The following is a 21,143-nucleotide window of genomic DNA, read 5'->3' as shown; positions in this document are numbered from 1 at the left end:
AAACATGAGTTTGATTTAACAAGAGAATATAACTTGAGCAAACATTTATGTATAACGTTAAAACATGGAGTATTAAAATTATAGATCTATCTATACTAATATTATAAAGCTGAAGAGTTTGTTAGTTAGTTTGTTTGAACGCGCTAATCTCAGGAACTACTGTCCCATTTAAATATTCTTTCAGTGTTAGATATAAGATAGCCCATTTATCTAGGAAGGCTATAGGCTATATTTTATATTAGTGTTAGATAGTCCATTTATCGGGAAAGGCAGACTATATTTTATCACGCTAAAACTAATAAGAGAGAAGAAATAGAGAAAAATGTAAAAAAAAAGAGAAATTATTTGAAAGGGCTTATTTGAATGCACTAATCTCAGGAACTACTGGTCCGATTTGAAAAATTCTTTCAGTGGTAGATAGCCCATTTATCTACAAAGGCTATATATTTTATTACGCTAAGACTAAAGAAGCGAAGAAATAGAGGAAAATGTGGAAAAAACGGGAGAAGTTATTTGAAAGGGCTTATCTCACAAACTACTGGAGCAATTTTTCTGTAATTTGGCACAAGTAAGAAATAGACCATGTGATAGGCTATTTTTTGTGGACTAATTTGTCTGTGAAATATCTAATTTACTCGGGCGAAGCCGCAACATCTAGTATTATCTATACTAATATTATAAATGCGAAAGTATCTCTGTCTGTCTGTCTGTCTGTCTGTCTCGCTTTCACGCCAAAACTACTGAACCGATTGTAATGAAATTTTGTACACAGATAGTCTAAAGCCTGAGAAAGGACATAGGCTACTTTTTAACTGGAAAAGGGGGTTGTAAGGGGGTGAAAATGCGTAAATTTGGTCAAATTAAGTTAGTTCCAAAAACTCAAAATAGATGGCGCCAAGAGTCCCCTAGATCGCGCTATTGCTTGCTCATGCGTATTTCTATAAGAGGTGGTACCATGTCAAGCTAGGTTTTTCGATTCTTTCGATTGTTATACACGTTTTTAACTAAGAACTCACCTACCAACTTAGATTAGATATCAAATTCAAAAACAACAGCACCAAAACTACTGAACCGATTGTAATGAAATGTTGTACACAGATAGTCTAAAGCCTGAGAAAGGACAAAGGCTACTTTTTAACTGGAAAAGGGGGTTGTAAGGGGGTGAAAATGCGTAAATTTGGTCAAATTAAGTTAGTTCCAAAAACTCAAAATAGATGGCACCAAGAGTCCCCTAGATCGCGCTATTGCTTGCTCATGCGTATTTCTAGAAGAGGTGGTACCATGTCCAGCTAGGTTTTTCGATTCTTTCGATTGTTACACACGTTTTTAACTAAGAACTCACCTACCAACTTAGATTAGATATCAAATTCAAAAACAACAGCACCAAAACTACTGAACCGATTGTAATGAAATGTTGTACACAGATAGTCTAAAGCCTGAGAAAGGACATAGGCTACTTCTTACTGGAAAAAGGGGTTGTAAGGGGGTGTTTATGCGTAAATTTGTTCAAATTAAGTTAGTTCCAAAAACTGGAATAGATGGCGCCAAGAGTCACCTAGATCGCGCTATCTCTTGCTCATATGTATTTCTATAAGAGGTGGTACCATGTTGAGTTAAGGTTTCGATTCTTTCGATTGTTATACATGTTATTAAATAACTCACGTACCAACATAGAAATCAGAAACAACTGTCTACCAATAATAAATACTAAGGCCCGATTCGACCAAACTTGAAGTTACACGAGTATAACTATCATGAGAATAATTTTACTCCTTTAATTTACTCTAGGGTATAATAGTTTGCATTTTACCAAGTTACTCAAAGAGTATGAAATAAAATGTCAATTATAGTTCACAATGACACCGACCGTGACAGGTGAACCCTGTTATGCAACTATTCTCAGTTTAATATTTATTCCACCAAAATAGCCCGTTTAATTATTTACTCGCGTTACCTCATTCTTGGATTAGAAGTTGGAAAAACGCAAAACCAGCTTACTCTTAGATTAGGAGACAGTTATACTCGAGTAAAATTTTAATCCAGTTTGGTCGAATCCGCCCTAAATAGTTTAATGGCCTATGGGTATTGGCTATTGGGCAAAGCTAAAGTTGTGTAATGCATTATGCAGCTAAGTTGTGTAAAGCTAAATAAGCTTTAAAAGGTATTAAAAAAAGTTTAATTTAAAAAAAAAAAACATATTATGTGCACACTACACGGCTGTTTTGGGTATTTTGATTTAAGGGTACCAGGGTTTTAAAAAGCTTTTGACACCAATTTTATTGACACCGCGCGCTATAAACTGAAGTCGCGGGCAACAGCTAGTAATAATATAATATCTTTGAATCATGTTCATCTGGCCCCATACTAACTACTTGGATTTGTGTTATGGAGACCAGACAATGGGACATAATTATGTTTTAATACTTTACAGATGTTCAGAATCTTATCACTATTGACATATAATTCATACATTTCCATGATCTACAAATATTGAAAGGCCTTCCTTGATTTAAATTTGAATAAAAGTTCATAAGGAAATATCAGGAGGGTAATTTTCTGTTCATTATGCATCCTTACAAAATAAAAAAATTGTAAAATTATTTATGGATAGAAAATTATAAACAATCAACAGTGGCTCAAAAACTTTTTTTTTTTTCACTTTTGAGTACGGCTACTTGGCGATCTGTGAGGATAAATCTTTAAAACTAAAAATTAATTCATTAAGCCCCATACGGTCACCGGTGCCTCGGTCACCGGTTCACACAATAGAAATTCTATTGTGTCTGGTGTTTCCATGATCAACGGGTTAATAAGTGACTTTGAGAGACAACAAACAACTGATGTCTAGAAATCCAAGATTTAAGAAGAATACTATAATTATGTAATAATACTAAAATCTGATTTATAGAAATGTAGCCTATGTTATCCATAAATTCAAATCTTTACTTGATAGAATTAGAAGAGAAGACACTCTTCACTTTTTGTCATTTGTACTTTCAGTATAATTTTTTTTTAAATAATAAAGCCCCAATAATTTAAGCCCCAAATTCTAATTTTTAACTTAAAATTATATCTATATTTTTCAGGTGTTCGGGTAATGGGTGGTTGATCCGACCCAATGATGAAACGTACGGGGCCCCGTCTCGGGCCCGATGAGGCTACTTCCATGCCGCAGCCGCCTGCACAGGTATGCTATACCTTTATATTTGCATTTTGCAATGGCAAACATAATTTGTTTCTTGTTATACTAAAACTTTTTTGTATGTGGTCTCTTCATTAACATCATCCCCATCATATTCATTCGCCATTAAGTACAACACTTATTGTGTCCACCATGCAGTCCATAAGGAGGTAAAAGCACAGAGCTAATACAAAGAGCCAAGAGGAGGTGTCGTAATCAAACCTTATGAAACGACGCGTGACAACTTGCGGGGTGAGGGGGTGTTACGCTCCGCCCACTATTCAATATATCAGCTAAAAGCAAAACTACTAGCTTAGGTTGATGTTGATGTTACTGTTATGTTGATCTTACAAGATGTCAAAAATTTTGAATATTATGGGACATACTCAGAACTTTAAAAAATGTATATTAATTCACGAAGCCCTAAGCGGCCGCATCCGGTCGGGATAACGATAGATAAGCTATTGTGTCTCGTTATTCCACGATCGATGGGTTAATTATAATTAGCTCAATAAATGAAATTAGGGTTAGCATTTTGACCGATTTTTTTATGTAAAATAAGGCGATAAACGAGTAAACGGGTCACCTGCTGGAAAGCAACTTCCGTCGCCCATGGACACTCGCAACATCAGAAGAGCTGCAGGTGCGTTGCCGGCCTTTTAAGAGGTAATAGGGTGGGGGAGGGTAGGGAAGGGAATAGGGTAGGGGATTGGGCCTCCGGTAAAGTGTAAACTCACTTACTCGGCGAAACACATTGCAAGCGCTGTTTTACGCCGGTTTTCTGTGAGCCCGTGGTATTTTTCCGGTTGAGCCGACCCATTCGTGCCGAAGCATGACTAGTTTCTTAGCAGACAAAGCATAAAGGCCGTAGTTGACGGCGAATGCTCGGAAACGCAGTCTGTTAATGCTGGTGTCCCTCAGGGCTGTGTGCTATCGCCTACTCTATTCATACTGCATATCAATGACATGTTACAAACCAACGGCATTTATTGCTATGCGGATGATATAATCCCCTAATATTTCTCGGCAAAATGTCACTGAGAGTCCAAACGAACTTGTGTCTAAGGTGGAGAATTCATCGGAGAAGGTCTCTGAATGGGTTAGACGTAACTTAGTCCAATTCAACCCCTTACCCCACCAAGACACAAGTCTGCGCGTTCACCACTAAAAAGTCACCAATGGTCGTTTATCCTCGTTTCGAGGGCACATCTTTAACCATCTCCCCTAGCATTGAAATACTTGGCGTCAACATATCGAGCGAAGTCCAGTTCCGATATCATCTTGAGGGTAAGGCCAAATTAGCCTCGAAGAAGCTTGGCGTTCTTAACAGAGCGAGACAGTACTTCAGTCCGGACCAACGCCTACAACTCTACAAGGCGTAGGTTCGGCCTCATATGGAATATTGTTCTCATCTCTGGGCAGGGGCGCCAAAATACCAACTGCTCCCTCTGGATCATATCCAACGAAGGGCTGCTCGAATTGTTGACTGCCATTGTGTTTTAAACAGCTTAGACCCCCTGGAATTACGCCGAGATGTAGCTTCACTCTGCATCCTCTATCGGTTGTATCACGGGGAGTGCTCTGAGGAATTGTTCGGAATCATACCACCTGCAACTTTTCGCTATCGTCCCACGCGAAAAACATACCATCCTCATCACCTTGATGAGTGGCAGTCTTCCAGAGTGCGTTTTTCGCGTAACTTTCTGCCGCGCACTGTAAAACTCTGGAGTGAACTGTCACCAGTAGCCCTAGCACGGTAACCAGTGGAAATGCGAAAGTATAGATAAACAAAGGAGATATGGTGGAGATAAACTTAAGGTTCGTTCCAAACTTTTTTCGTACCGAAAAATTCAATTAAAATGCCACTTTATGTCAGACTATAGTCACAAACTGTGGAGATAAACTTAAGGTTTTCGTTCCCAAAAATTCAATTCAAATGCCACTTTACGACAGAATATAGTCCTAAAATACAAATAACATCTTACTTTATGACATATACTATAGTCTGTCATAAAGTGGCATTTTAATTGAATTTTTGTCGGTCGCGATTAGCTGCGGTAAAGATCGGAACGGCACCTTAAATTTATGTCCACAGTTTGTCTATACTTTCGCATTTCTACTTTTCGCCGTGCTAGCACTACAGGAGTATTTCCAGACCGATACAACCTGCAAACCTTCAAGAAAAGAGCGTATTCCCTCTTAAAAGGCCGGCAACGCACCTGCAGCTCTTCTGATGTTGCGAGTGTCCATGGGCGACGGTAGTTGCTTACCATCAGGTGACCCGTTTGCTCGTTTGCCCCTAATTAAAAAAATTACTCTCCCACGATTAATTTTATAAATTTAACCTCATCTCAAAATTTTGAAGGCAGTAGAAATATGATATAATTTTATAAAAAAATTCAATTGAGAATTTGGGTTAGTTGTCGGTTGCAAAAATATCAATATATTTTTCTGCAAACGATTTTATCAGAAGTATAATAAGTACGAGCGAAGCGAGCCCTAATATATTCAACTATCACGCCTATTGATATTTTGTGCTTTAACATAGTAATCTTATATCTTTAAACGAGCAATTCTTGTGTATATATATATATATATATATATATATATATATATATATATATATATATATATATATATATATATATATATATATATATTGGAATCTCGGAATCGGCTCCAACGATATAGGGGGTTTCGGGTAGGGTTGTTGAGGAAGTGATTATGAGGAAGAGGAGGAGGAAGAGGAATTGTCACGCGCAAATTTTGAGGATGCGGATGAGGAAGAGGATATTTTATGAGGAAGAGGATGCGGATGAGGAAGCGGAAGAGGAAGCGGATGAGGAAAAGGAAGATAGAAAATTATAAATACTAGCGGAGCCAACCCAAACTTTTGTCCTGTCTGTACTTTGTACATAACGTACTAGGTACATAACTTACACAAAAATTAATTAAAAGGGCATTTTCCAGTGAACCAAACTATGAATCTAAATTCTAAACCATTCTCAAAACACACACAATAAAGAATCATCAAAATCAGTGTAGCAATAAGGGCCGCGCTACATCGGAATGACAGCGGCGAGGCGAGCTCTTTCAGTGTCATATATATGATTTTAAACTTTATCTTCATTATTGTAATACATAGTACCGCTTGAGAAGTCTACGACCGCCCGTGGCCGCTGTACTATGTATTACAAAAATGAAGATAAAGTTTAAAATCTTATGACACTGAAAGTGCTCGTGTCGCGGCCCTTAGGCTGTTTAGACACACGTCGCAGCGGCGCCGCTGCAATACTCATCTTTTCACTTCTATGGGCCCTCAGGGAGAAACCACACGGGTGCGGTGCGGCACCGCTCCGGCGCCGCGCCGCCGCGCCAGAGCGTGATTGGATACGCGACGCGCATGCGCAGTGTAATTCCTCATAAATTCCTCTTAAATTTTGAGGAAGCGATAGCGGAAGAGGAATTTTTATTTTTATTTATGAGGAATGCGGTAACGGTTGAGGAACCCAAAATATTGCGGAACTTCCTCATTATGAGGAAGCGGAAGAGGAATCCTCAGCAACCCTAGTTTCGGGGGCGATAAATCGATCTAGATAGGAATCATTTTTAGAAAATGTCATTTTCATCGAATACCGAGCAAAGCTCGGCCAAATAGCTAGTTTTTTAAAAGCTTTTATTTAACTTGCTCTGTATGTATGTAAGTATGTATGTTCGGGTGAAATCTTGGAACTCAATTTTGGAGTAGATATATTTAACCGATCGAGCTGAAATTTTGCATGCACGTTTAGTTTGGATGACAATACATGATATTGTATGTGACATCACTCTAAATCCAATATGGCCGACCATCCAAGATGGCGAAATAGTTTTTTTTTATGCAGTTCTACAATATGGATATTAAATGAAAGGGCTTTTCGAGAGTAACTCGAAAACGAATGTAATGTCATACTACATCCAATATGGCGGCTCATCCAAGATAGAGGTATAGTTATTTTTAATACACTTCTGCAATATGGGTATCAAATGAAAGGGCTCATTGAGAGTAACTTGGAAACGAATGTAATGTCATTCTAAATCCAATATGGCGTCTCATTCAAGGTAGGGGGATATAGTTATTTTTAATGCACTTCTGCAATATGGGTATCAAATGAAAGGGCTCATTGAGAGTAACTCGGAAACGAATGTAATGTCATTCTACATCCAATATGGCGGCTCATCTAAGATAGGGCAATATAGTTATTTTTAAAGCACTTCTGCAATATGGGTATCAAATAAAAAGGCTTATTGAGAGTAAATTGAAAAGTCATGTCGTGTCCTGTCGTGCCGTGTCGTATCGTGTCGTATCGTAACATGAAGTGACGTGTCGTGTCGTATCGTGTTATGTCGAGTCAAAACCAGTCGGGCATTAGAAAATGCCTGGTTGAATCCGGTCATTTTTGTTAAGTGATATTTAATTTTTCTGTCGTAAAATTAAGTACGATTTCTTAAAGACTCAAATTAAGTTACCTAATCAGATTTTAACAAATTCTTGATACAAAACAAACTACAATCAAGCAGACTTAAGAAATCTAGTCAGAGATTTAACTAAAAAACAAAAAATAAATTATAAGCAAAAAATTTTTTATTTAAAAAGAAGAAAATAAATTTCCCCTTAAAAATTCTAACTATTAAGTTATAACCTCAATATATTATACAATTTGCATTATAATAAAAGCTTCTCGCGAGACTTAACAATCTGTCAATATTTAATTACTTTAATAAAATAAAAAATATAATATCAGTTTACTCAGTTAAATTGGCACTTACTAGTTCATTATTAACAAATCACGCGTTAAGCTTTTATTATCATGCAAATTGTATAATATATTGAGGTTATAACTTAATAGTTAGAATTTTTAAGGGGAAATTTATTTTCTTCTTTTTAAATAAAAGCTTTTTTCAAAAAGTTTTTTGCTTATAATTTTATTTATATGTAGATTGTTATATAGGCATTCGGGGTAAAACGCCGCACTGGGTAAAAGTACGCAGTACCAATATCTCGGTAAGGGGAGAGCGGGTGGGGGGGCTTTCTTGACAAAAACAACGGTGCTTGAGTCGACATACTGAGCTATCATTTATTGCGCAGTGCGTGTTGTGGTTCGGAAAAAAATATAAAAAAAAACAAATCGGTAAGTTTTTCGAAGTTTTTTGTGCTTCATAATAATGTGACACACTTTTCGTGTGTCACATTATTATGAAGGTAATTATAGAAAATAAGTGTTTTCGTTTGTTTTTGATGATTATTTATTAGGCAATTTGCTACAATGCTGTTTGTGAAAAAAATGATATAAGAAACCTCAATATGATTTTTAAAGACCTATCCATAGATACCCCACACGCATAGGTTAGATGAAAAAAAATTTTTGTTTCAGTTGTATCTATGGGAACCCCTAAAATTTTTAATAATTTTTCCATTTTTGTATCAAAATCTTAAAGCGGTTCACAGACTACATCTACTTACCAAGTTTCAATAGTATAGCTCTTATAGTTTCGGAGAAAAGTGGCTGTGACATACGGACGGACAGACAGACAGACAGACATGATGAATCTATAAGGGTTCCGTTTTTGCCATTTGGCTACGGAACCCTAAAAAGGACTGCGTACATTTACCCACAAGTTAAGGTAAAAGTACGCAGAAGTAAAAAGAATAGAAATACTAATTATGGATTAACGGGAACTAAAATGGTCCCAAACTCTACATTTACGTATGGTGAAATACGTGTGCTTAATCATGAAATAGAAGGCGTATGCAGTATTACACCTATATAAATTTTATAAGCTTTGGAAAAAAAATGCGTGCGTTTACCCCGAATACCTACCATTGGTCAGTCAAGGTTTGGTTACTATTGAAATATTTAAAAAGTCCCTTAACCCGTGAGAAGGCGCGCTATGAGCAATTTGCTCACACAAAAATTGAATTCGAAATTTTTTGTGATACCAACGTCATAACTTTCTAAGTGTCTAGGTACCTTCCTAACTATTCATCCTCCCCCCCCTGAAGTAACTCTCGTATCGGTTAGTTCCGTTGCGTCATCACAGCGAGGAGTTTTTGGTGACCGCGTACCATCGTGCGGCAATTTGCTCATCACGCGCCCATCCGTGTAAGTATTTATTTTTCGAATAAAATATACTATTTTTGTATTTTCTTAAGTACCGTGTTATTTATAAGTATTATTATGTTTAAATACTCGTAATAAGTAAATATTCTGTAGTGATATGTACATTACATTTTTTATTATTTTAGCTTCAATACACAGATAAAATGAACGATCAAATGCAGGCACAGATTAGTTCGTGGTTGGCAGAGGATTCTGATGAGGAATTGGATGCGGATGCTCCAGCATGTAAAGCCACATATTTCACGCCGGATTTGCATGACAAACATATCATCCAATCTCAAGTTCCTTATGAAACGTTTTGTTTCAACTTCTGAACCGTAAGAATAGACCCTCGAAAAAAGCGTGCACTTTGTGCAAGCGATTACTCTGCACGGAACATGTTACATACATGTGAACAATGTATTTCGATAGTCACACCCGTTGACATCTTATGGAAGAGTAAACTTTTTAAGTATATTTTATGTAAGATTTTTTATTGTGATTTTTATGCAGACTGATAAAAATAAGAAAATATTATTGTTTTGTAATTTGCCTAAGAAGTTGATTTGTTTTAAATGTTTAATTAAAAGTCTTAATTTCTTGTTGATTAAATCTTGTTTTATTAATTTACATCAATTATAAGCCATGCAACACTAGATTAATAAGTATTTAAATTTGTGTGAGCTATTTGCTCGCGCGCGCCTTTCGGTGTGATAAAATAAGGCGCGCCTTCTCACGGGTTAAAGATTATAATATAATGTAGAAAAACAACTTATCCCATTTAAAAACAATATTTGCCTATTTTTAACCGACTTCCAAAAAACGAAGATATATATATATATATATATATATATATATATATATATATATATATATATATATATATATATATATATTTTGTATGTTCGACGATTACTCCGCCGATTGTGAACCGATTTTTAAAATTTGTTTTTTTTTTATATATTTTTTTTCACTCCAATTTGGTACCATGTTCACAAAAGTGGTGATCTGATGATGGGATCCATGAGTAATCGAGGGAACTCCTCAAAATTTATATGGAAATGTTTCATATTTCAGTTCCAAAAGTTTCAAATATTCTGTCAGAAAACTGAAAATTCAGCTATCTGGTACCGACTTCAAAATGAAGGAGATTAAGTACAGAAATAGTTGAGGTTTAGCCGAATTCGGAAAAAGGCACTATTAGATGCTCGGTATCAATGATGACAACAGATTGGCACCTGAAATGTTCACAAAATACTCAGCTGTATTTATGATTTAATAATTAATATTAAAATTTAAATATAATTAATAATTATATTTAAATGGGGGGGCTCCCATATAAAAATCACATTTTTTTACTATTTTTGCTCTATAATGGTACGGAACATTCTTCGTGCGCGAGTTCAACTCGCACTTGGCCGATTTTATTTAATAAAATTGAAACTATTTCTCACTGGTTGCCTTACTATTGTGGTCTGAAAGTGGAATTAGCGTTTTTGTTCAAATTGTTTAATTTGATTGATGACAAAATAGTAATCTTATCAAGTAGATTCTTGTGCTAAATTTTCGGTTTTGTCTCTTATGTAAATCTGAGATAGCAATTAAACTTGTGTAGGTATTGCGCACAACGCGATTACAATTTGTTTACTTAGAGAGGTCTTCTAGAGGTCTTCTACGGTTAATTAACTATGAAATAAGAAATGTTCATTCAGCCGGAGACATTTTTTTCATTAGGGTCACATAAAACAAGTTACGTCTTTTCAAGAGAAAGGTTTCGTTCAAATCACTTAAAAATTGCCAAGTGCGAGTTGTACCATTTTAGAGCAAAAAAAAGAGTAAAAAAAAATGTGATTTATTGTATAGGAGTCCCCCTGAATTGTTAATTTTATTTAAATTTTGTTATTAATAGGGATGATGACAAGGTCAAAGATTAGCGGATTTTGTTAATAAAATAAAGAAATCACGGTGAAAAATAAGTATTCCCAAAATTTCAGCTCGATAGCATTTTTATTTTTTTTGTTATGCGCCTTCAAAGTTAGATAATCAAGTCGATTTTTTTTTCAATTAAATTTCTTAATATTTGTATACCAATTGATAACTTATGCAATTAAAAGCAACTTTTGTTATGAAACCACTTTCATAAACGCAATATTTAATATACCTATCGAACATTTGTTCTCTCTCGATGCGTACAAACTACGAAAGAGTGACGTCAGTCTTTCGTAGCACTTTGTATGGAACGTTTCGGGCAGGTTTATTTTGTGAGATGTTTGAATTGTCATATCTTGGTGAATTTTTAAGCTATCAGAGTCATTCTTTCAGCGATGTTTCTATTTTTTAAGGTTCTTTCAATTACCAATAAGAAAAAAAAATAGTCATCAAGCCTAATCGCTGTTAATTATTTGTGTACTAACCTAAAAAATTGTTGAATTTTGAATGCTGTCTTGTTCTAAATCATCCAAAGAACACAATTGCATTCATTACTCAATATGTATTTTTAGGGTTCCGAAGCCAAATGGCAAAAAACGGAACCCTTATAAATTCGTCATGTCTGTCTGTCTGTCCCTCCGTATGTCACAGCCACTTTTCGCCGGAAATATTAGAGCTTTACTATTGAAACTTGGTAAGTAGATGTAGTCTGTGAACCGCTTTAAGATTTTGATACAAAAATGGAAAACATTATTAAAAATTTTAGGGGTCCCCATAGATACAACTGAAACACATACGTGGGAGAGCCATGCTTCGGCACGGATAAATACCACGTTCTCACAGAAAACCGGCGTGAAACAGCGATTGCGCTGTGTTTCGCCGAGTGAGTGAGTCTACCGGAGGCCCAATTCCCTTCCCGATCCTCCCCTTTTCCCTTCCCTTCCCTTCCCATCCCTTCCCATCCCTACCCTCCCCTATTACCCTATTCCCTCGTGAAAGGCCGGCAACGCACCTGCAGCTCTTCTAATGCTGCGAGTGTCCATGGGCGACGGAAGTTGCTTTCCATCAGGTGACCCGTTTGCTCGTTTGCCCCCATATTTAAAATTTTTTTCATCTAACCTATTCGTGTGACATATCTATGGATAGGTCTTCAAAAATCATATTGAGGTTTCTTATATCATATTTTTCTAACCTGAATAGTTTGCGAGAGAGACTCTTTCAAAGTGGTAAAATGTGTAATGATAAGTCTTAAAAAATATATATATATAATGTACATTACTACAAAAACTACCAACGAAAATTGGTTCGAACGAGATCTAACCTAGCCAGTATTTTTTTTATACGTCATAAATTGTAAACCTAGAACTTTCATTAAATCAACTGAAATATGAAAATAAATCAAAAACCTAAGAGGTTTTTTATTTCATAAAAATAAACTTTAGTGCTGCGGCGGAACCCTTCAAGGGCGAGTCCAACTCGCACTTGGCCGGTTTTTTTGGGGTTAGGACACGAATGCTTAACAGCGTCCAAATACGGTTGAACATTTTGTTATCATTTCAGGTGCCAATTCTGTTGTCGGATTGATACCGAGCAAAAAATGTTTGAAAAATCACGTTTGTTGTATGGGAGGCCCCCTTAAAATTTAATTTATTTTGTTTTTAGTATTTGTTGTTATAGCGGCAACAGAAATACATAATATGGGAAAATTTCAACTCTCTAGCTAATAGCTATTACCGTTCTTGAATTACAGCCTGGAGACAGAGTACAGACAGACAGACATCAAAGTCTCAGTAATAGAGTCCCGTTTTTACCCTTTGGGTACGGTACCCTAAAAAAATGGAAGTCGACAAAATGTTGAAATATGTCGCATAACGTTTGGCTTCCCGCCAAATATTTTTAATCTTCATGGACATCGTCCTTGTAAAAGGAAACCCGAAGAACTAGCTTGCCTAAGAATAATAATGGAGGTTCATTGACTTCGTTGTTTGCCAACAGCCGACGTGATCGAGTCGGCGCGCTCTGCTCGGGTCTAATCCCCGGGCTCGCTTATCGTACACGATTTACTATCGCCCTCCAACACGACAACTCTTATAGATCTAATGAAAAGGATTTCGCTTCCAAAGGAAGAGGTAATCGAGATAAATACTGGTAAAAAAATCGGCCAAGTGCGAGTCGGAGTCGCGCACAAAGAGTTCTGTACCGTTATAGAGCAAAACTAGTAAAAAAATGTGATTTTTCTCATTCGTTTGAAGTCGGTACCAGCCCAGAACTCAGATACTTGACATAGAACTTAGCCAGTACCGACTTCAAAAGAATGAAAATTGAGAACAGAATTGGTTGAGGTTTAATCAAATTTCGAAAAAGGCGCTAATGAAGAATAAGAATTATTTCATACTTTTTAGATCATATTTTTAAGAATATTGTTTTTACCTTGGAAGTCGGTTTAAATTTTTTGTTAAAAATAATAATTTTACTCTATATATCATATTCACATTTTGTTACTGTAAGCGGAATTGTGGTACTTAAATGCTTGCAGTTATCTAAGCGATGCTGCAATTTCCAAACTTTTATCTTTAAAGGTTAAGGAGTTCTGTTCAGTACCTTCGGATCAAGAGACACCTTTTTAGGGTTCCGTAGCCAAATGGCAAAAAACGGAACCCTTATAGATTCTTCATGTCTGTCTGTCTGTCTGTCTGTCTGTCTGTCTGTCTGTCCGTCCGTCTGTCCGTCCGTTTGTAATAGCCTCTTTACTCCGAAACTATAAGAGCTATACTATTGAAACTTGGTAAGTATTTTGAAATTTCACTTATTGACCCACTTCCAAAAAGGAGGAAGTAATACTTTTTTTTGTATGTTTGAACATACAAAAAAAAGATATCGGATCGGATCATAAACGATTACTCCGCCGTTTGTGATCCGATTTTCAAAATTCTTTTTGTGTTGTATAAACCCTATACAACACAAAAAGAATTTTGTATAGGGTTTAACTCGAATTTGGTACCATGTTAACAAAAATGGTGATGAGGAATCGAGAGGACTCTTTGAAATTTGTATGGAAACATATAATGATTTCAATTTTTTCCCTACTTTCGCTCTATATCGGTACGGAACCCTTCGTGCCGTGCCGTGACCGATTTTTACCCTTTGGGTACGGAACCTTAAAAATGACACGTTGTATATTTTGGTTAATAAACTTCTTTTAAATCTTTTGATAACGTCTAATAAGACTGATGACACCCCGATATACACGCCGCGCTCTTCGCCGGGCAGTTCCCCGACCCGTCGTGTAGGACAGTCGTAAAAGTTAGTTTCTTATTTCGAAAGAAAACGTTTCTTACCGACATGTTTGATTTCCTTTCTTGTCCATATTGTGTCCACGGTCCGCGCGCTGGTAGGGTTTACCACCAATTTTTGTACGGTAGCGTTTGACACCAGGCACAGCCTCCTGAATTCTAGTTCAATTGAATGAAGCGATTCATATATTTTATAGCGAAAAAAGTTTGTCATTGTACTTCAGGCCTATTACTGCATTCATTTCTGTCAGTAGCGTGTCGTTGCACTTTTTACGTATAGTAGTTTATACCTTTATGGCGAGACCGCTTATCACTCATGAAACCTTGTTCGCGAGGCTGATTGAAAGATTATTGTCGAATCGATGTTTGTTGTGTTAGGTCGAGCTATGGATATGACTAGAGGAAACTAGACGGAGTGATTAAAATATTTATCCTAAATGGGACATACAAGTATAATATGTACATGGAAGCATATACGAACACTTTTGCATTACAAGAGAGAAGTGTTGCGACAAAATGTAAGCTAGATGCAAATTAAAGGCAGGAAAGTGATAAGCACCTTCTGCAATTACATAGTTTATCAGCGGCTGATAACCCGCGCTGTAAACAAAAGGCTATCACTTGTTTGCTCGGCGCAGACGCACCTTTCCGCAAGGGTGGAGAACCACGAATACCTTTATCTTAGCGTTGTTTAACAATTTATTATCTTCTGGTGTTTACTTGAAATGTATTAGACTGAGTAATTCTCCACACACACAAACACATCCCGTTGTGCGTCTTCTGTAAGCGTGATAGCTGCGTACTTGGGGAGATAGTACACAGTTTGTCATTGGAAGCGTCACATCCCTCGCAGGGGGTGTGGCGTGCCGAAAATGATAGTACAAATAAATAAAACTATTTAAACCATCAATTAATATAAGTTTAGTGACAGAGGTCGGTGCGTTTGCTATAGGGTGCATCTGAGTTGTTGTATCTGTCTGAAATATAAAAACATCGCACCATCCGTTATCACTGACGCGTCGTGCCGGTCGCTGCGCGCTGGGAGAAAGCCCAACGAAAAATGTTGATAAGGGGCGGGACGCGGGGCGCGTACGTCACGTATACGTAGGGCAGCGTACGAACCGCGTGGTCCGCCCGAAATAAATACAGTTGAATCATTCGCCGCGCGACGTCAGATCGATGCTAGTCTCGATATAGAATTATGCTCTGCTACACCTGCGATTAGTGATTAGTGATTACTGATTACCGTTACGAGTGTTGCCGTATAAGATACCAATTGTGTGGTATAAAATAAAGATGAACATTCGTATGGCATGTAAAGAAAATTAATAAATACATAGTGTCTAAATTGAGCTGCGTTTTTGCCCAACGTAGTGGCGAATTTTTAACGCTGTAGTAGTTATCATAAATTAGAAAGTTTAGTATGGCGCGCGGCGTGTTAAATAACTGATATTAAATAACATTGAAATGAGCGAGCAGTAAATGGAGCTCTATGGTCGTTTTTATAATGCCCCAAATTGTACGTTCAACGATACGCAATAAAAAAGATAGAGCAGAAGACTCGCTCAGAGTAGAAAGTTACACTTTTTCATGGCCTACTTAATTTTCTTTGCGATTTGAAAGGTCAACAATGTTTGAAATGGTGTTATCGATGTAACACGGTGCGATTTATATTTTAAACTAAAGCTGTGGTTTAGAATTTCTTTTTTTTTGTGTTCTTGTTACTTATATTCTCTTATGTGGCAGAACTACTTGGTGATAAAATCTAATATGTACTTTGTTATATTATGTAACTCGAGTGGCGGTTACACCTGTGTAGGGGCTGGCGCTACCGTAAAAGTTTTTGAGGTCAATTACATAACATTGATGAATTCTCTTTGTTGCAGATCCAGCAGCCGGGCGCTAGCAACATGCATACTTTAGCACAATCAGCTCAACCGCAGATTCTAGGTGAGTGCAACATTTTTTATCGAAATTAGCTAAGTAATCAAATAGAAAAATAGAATTATAAGAGGAGTACACAGAAAGAGGGAAATTATGGTGAATGAGAAGAAAATTTTCCCCACATCCCGTTGTCCGTCTTTCGTGAGCGTGATAGCTGCGTACTTGGGGAGACAGTAAACTTGTCATTGGAAGCGTCACACCCCCAGCGAGGAGTGTGGCGTGCCGAAAATGATAATACAAATAAATATCTGTGAACAAAAAAAGCTATGTAAAAATTCGTCTAAAATATACATTAAAAGTTAAAACTGAGAGGTCAAAACTCTTAACCATATCGAGTCACAGAGGACTCCATGAGCGTGATATTCACAGGCTCAGCTTTTTGTCTCCTAAGTGAGGCTATAAGTGAGGTTATTAATGAGCTTGTGTTGCAGGAGCAACAGCGATGCTGTCGGTGGGCGGCGGGTTCAACCGCGGGCCGAGCCGCGCGCCCGCGCCCGCCGTCATCAACTACCTCAAGCCGGGCGCCGTGCAGTACGCCGCGCCCAAGCAGCCGCCGCAGGTGCAGCCCAGACTCAAGGTAAGCCGACACTGTAGCTTATAAAAGGAGTGGGGGTTATTAGTTGGTTTGTCCAAGTGAGCTCCTTTTTAGGGTTCCATACCCAAAGGGTAAAAACGGAACCCTATTATTGAGATATCGATGTCTGTCCGTCTATCCGTCCGTCCGTCTGTCAGTCAGTCCGTTCGTCTGTCTGTCTGTCGCCAGGCTGTATCTCATAAACCGCTATAGCTAGACTTCTGAAAATTTCACAGATTATGTATTTCTGTTGCCGCTATAACAACAAATACTAAAAAGTATAAATATTTAACGGGGCCTCCTATACAACAAACGTGATTTTTTGTCATTTTTTGCTCGTATTCGATAATGGTAACAGGTAGGCACTTGAAATATTTCTTGAGGTTCATACAGTATTACAGCTCGGTCTATTTCATTCGGTAGATATGTATGTAACACTTCCAGTACATCCGCACACATTACCAGCCTACCTTATAACACTGAGAGCTGAGAATAGTAGTAGAATTTTAATACGAGACAAAATGTCAGAAGATAATATTGTGTCCGCACAGTAGAAAGGGTATTAAGCTTGAAAACATCTTTTAAGGCAGGTGAAACACACGAGTCTGACGTAGGTCATTATCCGCAGCTGGTGTCCGGTCAGCCGCTGCCGCTGGGCCGTCAGTCGCCGGGGCTCGCGGGCGGAGCCCTGCCCGGCGGGGGGCTCGGCCCCGGCGGCGGCGCGCAGTTCCAGCGTCTGAAGGTGGAGGACGCGCTGTCGTACCTGGACCAGGTCAAGTTCAAGTTCAACGCGCAGCCCCAGGTCTACAACGACTTCCTCGACATCATGAAGGAGTTCAAGAGCCAGACGTGAGTATTGTTGGTTTATACATCTCTAGTACTCTTTAACGACCTAAACTACTCTTCTGTTTTTTTTTTATGAAATAAGGGGGCAAACGAGCAAACGGGTCACCTGATGGAAAGCAACTTCCGTCGCCCATGGACACTCGCAGCATCAGAAGAGCTGCATGTGCGTTGCCGGCCTTTTAAGAGGGAATAGGGTAATAGGGGAGGGTAGGGAAGGGAAGGGAATAGGGGAGGGTAGGAAAGGGAATAGGGTAGGGGATTGGGCCTCCGGTAAACTCACTCACTCGGCGAAACACAGCGCAAGCGCTGTTTCACGCCGGTTTTCTGTGAGAACGTGGTATTTATCCGGTCGAGCCGGCCCATTCGTGCCGAAGCATGGCTCTCCCACGTATCTTAAAGCTTACACCTTACACCTAATTTGATAATTATTTTTGTCATATTATGTATTTTTTTTAAACAATCTAAAAGGTGCCGGCAAATCATACCAAAATAGTTGTAACCTTGGTCCGAACTGAAACAATGGTTCGTCAAATACAACCTCAAAGTTGTCGTAAACATAGGAAGTAAGCAAGTTGCTCTACTTTATGGTTAGGAGAGTGATACGCATTACGCGCGTCGTCCATCGTCGTCGCGGCGAGTTCGAGCGTGCGGCGCGGCGGCGTGCCGGTTTCGCGCCGCTCGCCTTCGCCGCAAGGCCGGCTACATTTGGCAATGAAATGTTTACAAAGAATATTTACTTGCGTTTACGATTATGCGTGGGCTTTTGTATAAAAATATACAGCATTACTTTTTATAAATATTATGTTTAATGAGTATCTTATATCTTAGTTCTTTTTCTTTTTTAATTGTGTATAACATATGTTTGAAACTTCCTCTAGGTATAGACTGTACTCTGTAGTCGCGACTCTTGCGTTTAGAGTAGGTATGACTGGGCATGACCGAGTAGGTACTTATAGAAATCCAAATTAAAAAATTTGAGTTTGTCTATAACATAATTATGTGGATACAAAAGACAACAATGTAGGCTCTATGTTGTAGAATTCATCCGACCTTGACCAGAAAAGACGGTATCGCGGCGAAAACAATCAGCGTTGCCGGCCTTTTAAGAGGGAATAGGGTTATAGGGGAGGGTAGGGATGGGAAGGGAAGGGAAGAGAATAGGGGAGGGTAGGGAAGGGAATAGGGTAGGGGATTGGGCCTCCGGTAAATTCACACACTCGGCGAAACACAGCGCAAGCGCTGTTTCACGTCGGTTTTCTGTGAGAACATGGTATTTCTCCGGTCGAGCCGGCCCATTCGTGCCGAAGCATGGCTCTCCCACGTATATCTTATATACTTATGTTATAACTTTTAAATGCGAAAATGCGTCTGCTTGTTACCTCACCACGCTTAAACTACTGAACCGATTTTGATAAAATTTGGTATGGAGAGAAAAATTGTCTGGCTCCGGTGTGATAGGTACACTTTCAACAAACGAAATCGTCGGTAACGTCTGTAATAAAACTATAAACACTATTCAAATGCAGTGTTTTGAATATGTTTGCCAATATAATCGCTGGCACTTTCAGTTCGTGTTTTTTTCTGGCAAATGAGTAATACGTGGTTACACTAACGATCTTTTTCCGTGTTTACTAATATAGCTCATGTGATATTTGTGTTCAGCAAACAAAAGATATTTCAGTTGATACAAAATGTTGTTCCCGATTTGTCACTGTGTTGATCATCAGAGTATTATACACTAAAAGCAGTTCTGTTCAATAGAATGTTAATTAATAATTAATAATTTTATCGTGATTCAAATCATACTATGATTTGTAGATCTTCAAAAATGTTTACACTAAAATATACAACATAATTATTATCAATTACATTAATGACATAAAAGATAAAATGCGAAAAGTGTGATATAGAAACTTAATTACAAAATACAACAACACATTACACACTTGTTTTGTTTTGAAATAGTAACTTTGCATATCAAATAAATTTAAAATGCATTGAAATATGCAGTAAGACTACCAAGTCTTATTGCATATTTCAATGCATTCAATGCATGTGTAACCAACACATGCATCGTCCAAAACAGGAAGTGGATAGTGGATACCCAATAATGAAATTTTGGTACAAGTACTAAACTGAAAAACATAATATTTGAATTACTTTGTTGCTTTTTATGAAATAGAAAAATGTTGCTGCCTGCTGGTTTATGAATTTTAAAATGAAATTCTTTAAGCATTTCTCTAGCACTTTTTACCATGATGATACTAATTACCGTTTGAGTGAAATGAAAAGATTGTATGGCTGCTATTTAACTGACTTTCAAGTCAATTCTTGGAATCACCACAAATGAACTATAAAATGCTGATGTGACGTTTTGTTGGCAGCATCGACACGCCGGGGGTGATCACTCGCGTGTCCAACCTGTTCAAGGGCCATCCCGGCCTCATCGTCGGTTTCAACACGTTCCTGCCCCCGGGGTACAAGATAGAGGTCCAGAGCAACGGACAGGTTTGTGCAATCTTGTCTATGGTTTTTGTTTTTCAGGAGCAGAGTTGTTGCCAAGAGCAAAATAAAATTACTCGAATAGATAGCTAATAAATGTCTAATTTGGAATTTTGTTTTTTTTTTTTTTATATTGTAGAAGTAAAGAATTAATTACAAAGTTTGTGATCACAATTATTAATTGTGAATGCTGACGTGACGTAATATAATAGGTTTTAGTGTGTTGTGTTTGGTCACAGGAAATACATTAGATTGCAGTTTAAAGTTGCTGTTTGGAATCATGTGAAAGATTTTCTAGAAACAGTGCTATTTACGTATACAGTGTGTAACAAAAATAAGTGATAATACTTTAGGGTGTGTACGTGTTCCTTGTAGAGAGTTCACTGTGAAAGTAGCAGCGCTTCAGCGCTGAATTTTGTCTTCAAGACGAATTTTTTTTTTCACTTTTGTATGCATGGGCAACGGCCCGAGCGTCACGAATTTCCCCATACCAAAGTGAAATTTTTTTTCGTATTTCAGCGCTGCTACTTTCACAGTGAACTCTCTACAAGGAACACGTACACATCCTAAAGTATTATCACTTATTTTTGTTACACCCTGTATATAGGACTTTACAAAGAAAGTGATTCATCAAAATTAGGTTTTCCCTCTTATATTGTACATGTAACACCTACTTGTATACTGTATAGTATTCTTATCTGAGCAAAGAAATAATTAATTATGAATTATAGCAT

The 21,143-nt window shown here is 37.7% G+C and overlaps 1 protein-coding gene across 6 annotated transcripts in view; it reads left to right on the top strand.

Annotated features, from left to right (window-relative positions):
• LOC121740027 (paired amphipathic helix protein Sin3a) overlaps window positions 1-21,143 on the top strand; it is a 48,051-nt gene that overhangs the window by 8,504 nt on the left and 18,404 nt on the right. For 5 of the 6 annotated variants that reach the window (XM_042132718.1, XM_042132717.1, XM_042132720.1 and 2 more), the window contains exons 2-6: window positions 3,087-3,187; window positions 16,430-16,493; window positions 16,919-17,064; window positions 17,648-17,910; window positions 20,292-20,415. In XM_042132718.1, the coding sequence (XP_041988652.1) occupies window positions 3,119-3,187; window positions 16,430-16,493; window positions 16,919-17,064; window positions 17,648-17,910; window positions 20,292-20,415 (666 nt within the window). In that variant the 5' untranslated portion in view covers window positions 3,087-3,118. The remainder of the gene's footprint in view (window positions 1-3,086; window positions 3,188-16,429; window positions 16,494-16,918; window positions 17,065-17,647; window positions 17,911-20,291; window positions 20,416-21,143) is intronic. The other variant, XM_042132722.1, reaches the window with a different exon arrangement.

Source organism: Aricia agestis, chromosome 2, assembly GCF_905147365.1.
Source record: "Aricia agestis chromosome 2, ilAriAges1.1, whole genome shotgun sequence".
In the NCBI taxonomy this organism is placed as follows: Eukaryota; Metazoa; Arthropoda; class Insecta; order Lepidoptera; family Lycaenidae; genus Aricia; species Aricia agestis.
This window is presented reverse-complemented; position numbering and strand designations above follow the sequence as displayed.